At 42.9% G+C, this 9,271-nt stretch overlaps 1 protein-coding gene across 1 annotated transcript in view; it reads right to left on the bottom strand.

The window, feature by feature from the left end:
* fras1 (Fraser extracellular matrix complex subunit 1) overlaps positions 1-9,271 on the bottom strand; it is a 275,437-nt gene that overhangs the window by 235,804 nt on the left and 30,362 nt on the right. Inside the window, exon 12 of the mRNA XM_055918404.1 lies at positions 909-1,043. Within this exon, the coding sequence (XP_055774379.1) occupies positions 909-1,043 (135 nt within the window). The remainder of the gene's footprint in view (positions 1-908; positions 1,044-9,271) is intronic.

Below are 9,271 nucleotides of genomic sequence, written 5' to 3'. Positions count from 1 at the left end.
AGGGAGAAGCGTCCATCCATGTATACTTGTAAGATAGTCTAGCTAGCTACATTTTCAGATATGACACGTTTCAAATTTTTTCAGAAAGTCGTTATCATTTCAAGTTAAAGTGTACTTTTAACTAGCTAGCTAACGTTAGCTAGCTGGCTCGCTGACTAACATTACGTGTGTGATCTGTGTAGTAGTTTTATTCGTATCTCAGAGTCATTTGCATTGCTAGTTATAGACTAGCGTTAGCTAGGTAGCTAAAATTGAAACTGGTTGGTTAGCTACCTGCAGATTCATCCAGGGTAGTAACATTATGAGTTGGTATTATGGTTCATTGTTTAGCTAGCTAGCTAGCTAATGTAAATGTCTAAACAAAAGACTCCACTATGCAAGTAACCATTTCGATAGAATGTTCATGATGTCACTGTGACAACTGTCGATAGGGCGCGTTCGTAAATTTGCTCTGGCTATTTACTCCGATTTTAGTTTTCTCATGATTTGGTTGGGTCTAATTGTGTTGCTGTCCTGGGGCTCTGTGTGGTCTGTTTGTGTTTGTGAACAGAGCCCCAGGACCAGCTTTCTTAGGGAACTCTTATCCGGGTTCATCTCTCCATGAAGGGCAATGGTTCACCATAAAGGGCAATGGTTCACCATAAAGGGCAATGGTTCACCATAAAGGGCAATGGTTCACCATAAAGGGCAAATTGTCTCTCTCTCTAAACTCTTTCTCTCTCTAAACTCTTTCTCTCTCTAAACTCTTTCTCTCTGTATACTCTTTCTCTCTCTAAACTCTTTCTCTCTCTCTCTCTCTCTCTCTCTCTCTCTCTCTCTCTGTCTCTCTCTCTTTTTTCTTTCTCTCTCTCTTTCTCTGTCTTTCGCTCGTTCTCTAGTGAGTCTACAAACGATAAATAGATACTCACGCAGGCACTGTGTGGGGTCCTGGTAGGACCCCGGGTCACAGGTGGCCACGCACTGCCTGTTGTTTAATAGCAAGGACCCCCTACAGGACGAGCACTCAAAGTCATTCTCACAGGTGGCACAGGACGCCTGGCAGGCTGCAGAGAGAGAGAGAGAGAGGAGGGAGGGAATAGAGAGAAAACAGAGGGATAGACAGAGAGAGATCAGGAGAGAAAAAGTTAATTAATCCTCATAAACATACCACATTCTTAGTTGATGTTCATATACACAATGCCCTATTATGTAATTTACTGTACGTGAATGTCAATACCTTTCACCTTCAACCCCCTTAAAAATACTCTTAAAGTAATATCAGCTGATTTCCTGAAAGTATACACCACAACTCTAAAATACTTTTCTCCCAACTTTTCTATCTGCGTTCATATTCACATTAGAGTGTATACATTTTCATACTGGTGCTCCGTGGGAATAGAACCCACATTACCGGTACTGCCAGCACCATGTTCTACCAAACGGAGACACACAGGATCTGTAGTGGACTCTGACAACATGGACCAAAACATTGAGGATGTCTCCTGTTCTCACGCCTAAGGTAAGCTGTTCAACCAAGTTGAAACCCAATTGGAATGTTCCCTTAATAAAGTTGTCGTAAACATTCTCTGTTACCAGGGATTCCATTCTCATCCATTATCAATCCGGAACATCTTCGATCCTCAGGGCCATGATTAGGCACTTTTCAGGGGATGGCTTGATCCTCTGTCTGTCTCTGTCTGTCTGTCTGTCTGCCTGCCTGCCTGCCTGTCTGCCTGTCTGCCTGTCTGCCTGTCTGCCTGCCTGTCTGTCTGTCTGTCTGTCTGTCTGCCTGCCTGCCTGTCTGCCTGTCTGCCTGTCTGTCTGTCTGTCTGTCTGTCTGCCTGAATGTCTGTCTGTCTGTCTGTCTGTCTGCCTGCCTGCCTGCCTGTCTGTCTGCCTGTCTGTCTGTCTGTCTGTCTGTCTGTCTGCCTGCCTGTCTGCCTGCCTGTCTGTCTGTCTGTCTGTCTGTCTGTCTGCCTAACTGCCTGCCTGTCTGTCTGTCTGTCTGTCTGTCTGTCTGTCAGGGCTCATAGGGGTGAACCTACTGTTGACCAGGGCTCATAGGGGTGAACCTACTGTTGACCAGGGCTCATAGGGGTCAACCGTCTGTTGACCAGGGCTCATAGGGGTCAACCGTCTGTTGACCAGGGCTCATAGGGGTCAACCGTCTGTTGACCAGGGCTCATAGGGGTCAACCGTCTGTTGACCAGGGCTCATAGGGGTCAACCGTCTGTTGACCAGGGCTCATAGGGGTCAACCGTCTGTTGACCAGGGCTCATAGGGGTCAACCTACTGTTGACCAGGGCTCATAGGGGTCAACCTACTGTTGACCAGGGCTCATAGGGGTCAACCTTCTGTTGACCAGGGCTCATAGGGGTCAACCGTCTGTTGACCAGGGGTCATAGGGGTCAACCTACTGTTGACCAGGGCTCATAGGGGTCAACCTTCTGTTGACCAGGGCTCATAGGGGTCAACCGTCTGTTGACCAGGGGTCATAGGGGTCAACCGTCTGTTGACCAGGGCTCATAGGGGTCAACCGTCTGTTGACCAGGGCTCATATGGGTCAACCGTCTGTTGACCAGGGCTCATAGGGGTCAACCGTCCGTTGACCAGGGCTCATAGGGGTCAACCGTCTGTTGACCAGGGGTCATAGGGGTCAACCTACTGTTGACCAGTGCTCATAGGGGTCAACCTACTGTTGACCAGGGCTCATAGGGGTCAACCATACTAACCACCACTAACCACTATGCTGATAACGCTAGTAGCTTTATCTCCCACTGATAACTTTAAGCAGCTTTACAGTGTAAGGACATGATACTGACAGGATGTTAAATCCCAGGACATGATGTTGACAGGATGTTAAATACCAGGACATGATGCTGACAGGATGTTAAATACCAGGACGTGATGCTGACAGGATGTTAAATAACAGGACATGATGCTGACAGGATGTTAAATACCAAGACATGTTGACAGGATGTTAAATACCAGGACATGATACTGACAGGATGTTAAATACCAGGATATGATGTTGACAGGATGTTAAATACCAGGACATGATGTTGACAGGATGTTAAATACCAGGACGTGATGCTGACAGGATGTTAAATAACAGGACATGATGCTGACAGGATGTTAAATACCAAGACATGTTGACAGGATGTTAAATACCAGGACATGATACTGACAGGATGTTAAATACCAGGATATGATGCTGACAGGATGTTAAATACCAGGACATGATACTGACAGGATGTTAAATACCAGGACATGATGCTGACAGGATGTTAAATACCAGGATATGATGCTGACAGGATGTTAAATACCAGGATATGATGCTGACAGGATGTTAATTACCAGGACATGATGTTGACAGGATGTTAAATACCAGGACATGATGCTGACAGGATGTTAAATACCAGGACATGATGTTGACAGGATGTTAAATACCAGGACATGATGCTGACAGGATGTTAAATATCAGGACATGATGTTGACAGGATGTTAAATACCAGGACATGATGCTGACAGGAAGTTAAATACCAGGACATGATGCTGACAGGATGTTAAATACCAGGACATGATGTTGACAGGATGTTGAATACCAGGACACAATGTTGACAGGATGTTAAATACCAGGACATGATGCTGATAGGATGACCTATGACCTATGTTATCAGGAGGTCAAGAGGCTTCCAGTTCCGGTGGCATGTACGTGGCCTTATCGTGGCTTTCTTTTGCAAAATGAATAGGAATGAACTGACTTGTTTTCTGAAAATGATGAATTTGATACCCCATATTACGGGACGTTCATTGTATGACAAGAAAAAAGGAGCAGGTCTATTTCAGATAGCATAGTCTGTCTGTTCACAATTCACCTGTGGGAACATGGCACCTCTCAACACCAGACAACACAAACAACTGGCTGCTACTATCCGAGAGATTGTTCGTGAGGAGATGACCTTCGCCCTTGAATGAATCACTCGCATTGCTCAACTCCTAAAGTGGAAACCTTTTCAACTAAAGTGGAAAGTCTAGAGAAGGCAGGCCAATGGGACAGAGGTACGACTCCCATAATCTGGTGACAGCGCATGCTAAATTAGAAGTGGGGCAATCAATCTCCTTGAATTGTTCGCCTTGAATCGTTATCGGGGAGGGCTCTGACCTTTGCAGAGAAGAGGATCAGTATCGACCCAGACCTGAGAACTGCTAAAAACAGAGTAAGACCTACAACGAGGTGAGATCCCAGCTACCCAATCTAAATCTGAGATGTAGCCTCATCCACCACCGGCAAAACTCATCCTGACCTTCCAGAACACACAACACGCTCGTTCTCCACTGCCAAGGAGGAGGCTCAAGACTTCTTTGAGAATCACATCGAAACCCAACACACAAGTGGACAAGCCAATAGATCAAGGCGAACCCCAATATGTCTGACTCAACAGTCAGGTATACCAACCATGCACAAATCACGCAAGCATAGCCTCCGGCTATAATGCTGCCCTCAGCATAAGATAATGATGAGGACACTCCTTCAAGTGGGTACAAGAAACAATGGTAATATTAATGCTGAGTATTGTTTTTGTTATTAATTATATTGCCTATGGTCCAGGACCTGGTTTCCCTAAGGATCCTATCCCAACGATGAACTTCCTGGTTTCCCTAAGGATCCTATCCCAACGATGAACTTCCTGGTTTCCCTAAGGATCCTATCCCAACGATGAACTTCCTGGTTTCCCTAAGGATCCTATCCCAACGATGAACTTCCTGGTTTCCCTAAGGATCCTATCCCAACGATGAACTTCCTGCTTTCCCTAAGGATCCTATCCCAACGATGAACTTCCTGGTTTCCCTAAGGATCAAATCTCAACGATGAACTTCCTGGTTTCCCTAAGGATCCTATCCCAACGATGAACTTCCTGGTTTCCCTAAGGATGCTATCCCAACGATGAACTTCCTGCTTTCCGTAAAGATCCTATCCCAACGATGAACTTCCTGGTTTCCCTAAGGATCCTATCCCAACGATGAACTTCCTGGTTTCCCTAAGGATCCTATCCCAACGATGAACTTCCTGGTTTCCCTAAGGATCCTATCCCAACGATGAACTTCCTGGTTTCCCTAAGGATCCTATCCCAACGATGAACTTCCTGCTTTCCCTAAGGATCCTATCCCAACGATGAACTTCCTGGTTTCCCTAAGGATCAAATCTCAACGATGAACTTCCTGGTTTCCCTAAGGATCCTATCCCAACGATGAACTTCCTGGTTTCCCTAAGGATGCTATCCCAACGATGAACTTCCTGCTTTCCGTAAAGATCCTATCCCAACGATGAACTTCCTGGTTTCCCTAAGGATCCTATCCCAACGATGAACTTCCTGGTTTCCCTAAGGATCCTATCCTAACGATGAACTTCCTGGTTTCCCTAAGGATCCAATCCCAACGATGAACTTCCTGGTTTCCCTAAGGATCCTATCCCAACGATGAACTTCCTGGTTTCCCTAAGGATCCTATCCCAACGATGAACTTCCTGCTTTCCCTAAGGATCCTAGCCCAACGATGAACTTCCTGGTTTCCCTAAGGATCAAATCTCAACGATGAACTTCCTGATTTCCCTAAGGATCCTATCCCAACGATGAACTTCCTGGTTTCCCTAAGGATCCTATCCCAACGATGAACTTCCTGGTTTCCCTAAGGATCCAATCTCAACGATGAACTTCCTGGTTTCCCTAAGGATCCTATCCCAACGATGAACTTCCTGCTTTCCGTAAAGATCCTATCCCAACGATGAACTTCCTGGTTTCCCTAAGGATCCTATCCCAACGATGAACTTCCTGGTTTCCCAAAGGATCCTATCCCAACGATGAACTTCCTGGTTTCCCTAAGGATCCTATCCCAACGATGAACTTCCTGGTTTCCCTAAAGATCCTATCCCAACGATGAACTTAACCTAAGATGCTTTTGGGAAACCGGACCCAGGAAATGAATACAGTGATGACATCACGCCAATTAATGAACAACGGACAATATAGCGAGGCGTTACACAGACTGGAGCTACTTCCTGGTGGGGCTACAGCGCATTGAATCACTGCATGGGAAAAAGATGGCATTAAAAAAAGACAAGACATTCAACTAGATTACTTTTTTGGGGGGAGGTTGCTACTGCTAAGGAAACATTGCAAATCTCATATGGGCTACTACACAGTATCTTTTGGTATTTGTCTTCCTGTTGATTGCTGTTCACCTTCGTTTTAGGGCAGGTTATTGAGTTTTTCTCCCAGGAAGGACTTGGCCTACAGGCCATGATGAATGTTTGTGAAGATCTAGATTATAGACTGAATATCCTGCCCGTACCCTTTTCTTTTCCTGTATATAGTACCGTGCACATGAATGATTAATAAAAACAGAGGGCACATTTATTTTTAAGGTGATATAAACCATATTGCTCAAAATACAGCTGCAGTATGGTATTACTCCTACAGCTACAGTATGTTATTACTCCTACAGCTACAGTATGTTATTACTCATACAGCTACAGTATGGTATTACTCCTACAGCTACAGTATGTTATTACTCCTACAGCTGCAGTATGTTATTACTCCTACAGCTACAGTATGTTATTACTCCTACAGCTGCAGTATGTTATTACTCCTACAGCTAGAGTATGTTAATACTCCTACAGCTACAGTATGTTATTACTCCTACAGCTACAGTATGTTATTACTCCTACAGCTACAGTATGGTATTACTCCTACAGCTACAGTATGTTATTACTCCTACAGCTGCAGTATGTTATTACTCCTACAGCTACAGTATGTTATTACTCCTACAGCTGCAGTATGTTATTACTCCTACAGCTAGAGTATGTTAATACTCCTACAGCTACAGTATGTTATTACTCCTACAGCTACAGTATGTTATTACTCCTACAGCTACAGTATGGTATTACTCCTACAGCTACAGTATGTTATTACTCCTACAGCTACAGTTTGTTATTACTCCTACAGCTACAGTATGTTATTACTCCTACAGCTACAGTATGTTATTACTCCTACAGCTGCAGTATGTTATTACTCCTACAGCTACAGTATGGTATTACTCCTACAGCTACAGTATGGTATTACTCCTACAGCTACAGTATGTTATTACTCCTACAGCTGCAGTATGTTATTACTCCTACAGCTACAGTATGTTATTACTCCTACAGCTACAGTATGTTATTACTCCTACAGCTACAGTATGTTATTACTCCTACAGCTACAGTATGTTATTACTCCTACAGCTAGAGTATGTTAGTACTCCTACAGCTACAGTATGTTATTACTCCTACAGCTACAGTATGTTATTACTCCTACAGCTACGGTATGTTATTACTCCTACAGCTACAGTATGTTATTACTCCTACAGCTACAGTATGTTATTACTCCTACAGCTACAGTATGTTATTACTCCTACAGCTAGAGTATGTTATTACTCCTACAGCTAGAGTATGTTATTACTCCTACAGCTACAGTATGTTATTACTCCTACAGCTGCAGTATGTTATTACTCCTACAGCTAGAGTATGCTATTACTCCTACAGCTAGAGTATGTTATTACTCCTACAGCTGCAGTATGTTATTACTCCTACAGCTGCAGTATGTTATTACTCCTACAGCTAGAGTATGTTATTACTCATACAGCTGCAGTATGTTATTACTCCTACAGCTGCAGTATGTTATTACTCCTACAGCTGCAGTATGTTATTACTCCTACAGCTAGAGTATGTTATTAATCCTACAGCTAGAGTATGTTATTACTCCTACAGCTGCAGTATGTTATTACTCCTACAGCTACAGTATGTTATTACTCCTACAGCTACAGTATGTTATTACTCCTACAGCTACAGTATGTTATTACTCCTACAGCTACAGTATGTTATTACTCATACAGCTACAGTATGGTATTACTCCTACAGCTACAGTATGTTATTACTCCTACAGCTGCAGTATGTTATTACTCCTACAGCTACAGTATGTTATTACTCCTACAGCTGCAGTATGTTATTACTCCTACAGCTAGAGTATGTTAATACTCCTACAGCTACAGTATGTTATTACTCCTACAGCTACAGTATGTTATTACTCCTACAGCTACAGTATGGTATTACTCCTACAGCTACAGTATGTTATTACTCCTACAGCTACAGTTTGTTATTACTCCTACAGCTACAGTATGTTATTACTCCTACAGCTACAGTATGTTATTACTCCTACAGCTGCAGTATGTTATTACTCCTACAGCTACAGTATGGTATTACTCCTACAGCTACAGTATGGTATTACTCCTACAGCTACAGTATGTTATTACTCCTACAGCTGCAGTATGTTATTACTCCTACAGCTACAGTATGTTATTACTCCTACAGCTACAGTATGTTATTACTCCTACAGCTACAGTATGTTATTACTCCTACAGCTACAGTATGTTATTACTCCTACAGCTAGAGTATGTTAGTACTCCTACAGCTACAGTATGTTATTACTCCTACAGCTACAGTATGTTATTACTCCTACAGCTACGGTATGTTATTACTCCTACAGCTACAGTATGTTATTACTCCTACAGCTACAGTATGTTATTACTCCTACAGCTACAGTATGTTATTACTCCTACAGCTAGAGTATGTTATTACTCCTACAGCTAGAGTATGTTATTACTCCTACAGCTACAGTATGTTATTACTCCTACAGCTGCAGTATGTTATTACTCCTACAGCTAGAGTATGCTATTACTCCTACAGCTAGAGTATGTTATTACTCCTACAGCTGCAGTATGTTATTACTCCTACAGCTGCAGTATGTTATTACTCCTACAGCTAGAGTATGTTATTACTCATACAGCTGCAGTATGTTATTACTCCTACAGCTGCAGTATGTTATTACTCCTACAGCTGCAGTATGTTATTACTCCTACAGCTAGAGTATGTTATTAATCCTACAGCTAGAGTATGTTATTACTCCTACAGCTGCAGTATGTTATTACTCCTACAGCTACAGTATGTTATTACTCCTACAGCTACAGTATGTTATTACTCCTACAGCTACAGTATGTTATTACTCCTACAGCTACAGTATGTTATTACTCCTACAGCTACAGTATGTTATTACTCCTACAGCTACAGTATGTTATTACTCCTACAGCTACAGTATGTTATTACTCCTACAGCTACAGTATGTTATTACTCCTACAGCTACAGTATGTTATTACTCCTACAGCTACAGTATGTTATTACTCCTACAGCTACAGCATGCTA

The sequence above is a fragment of the Salvelinus fontinalis genome, chromosome 4, assembly GCF_029448725.1.
Source record: "Salvelinus fontinalis isolate EN_2023a chromosome 4, ASM2944872v1, whole genome shotgun sequence".
Classification (NCBI taxonomy): domain Eukaryota; kingdom Metazoa; phylum Chordata; class Actinopteri; order Salmoniformes; family Salmonidae; genus Salvelinus; species Salvelinus fontinalis.
This window is presented reverse-complemented; position numbering and strand designations above follow the sequence as displayed.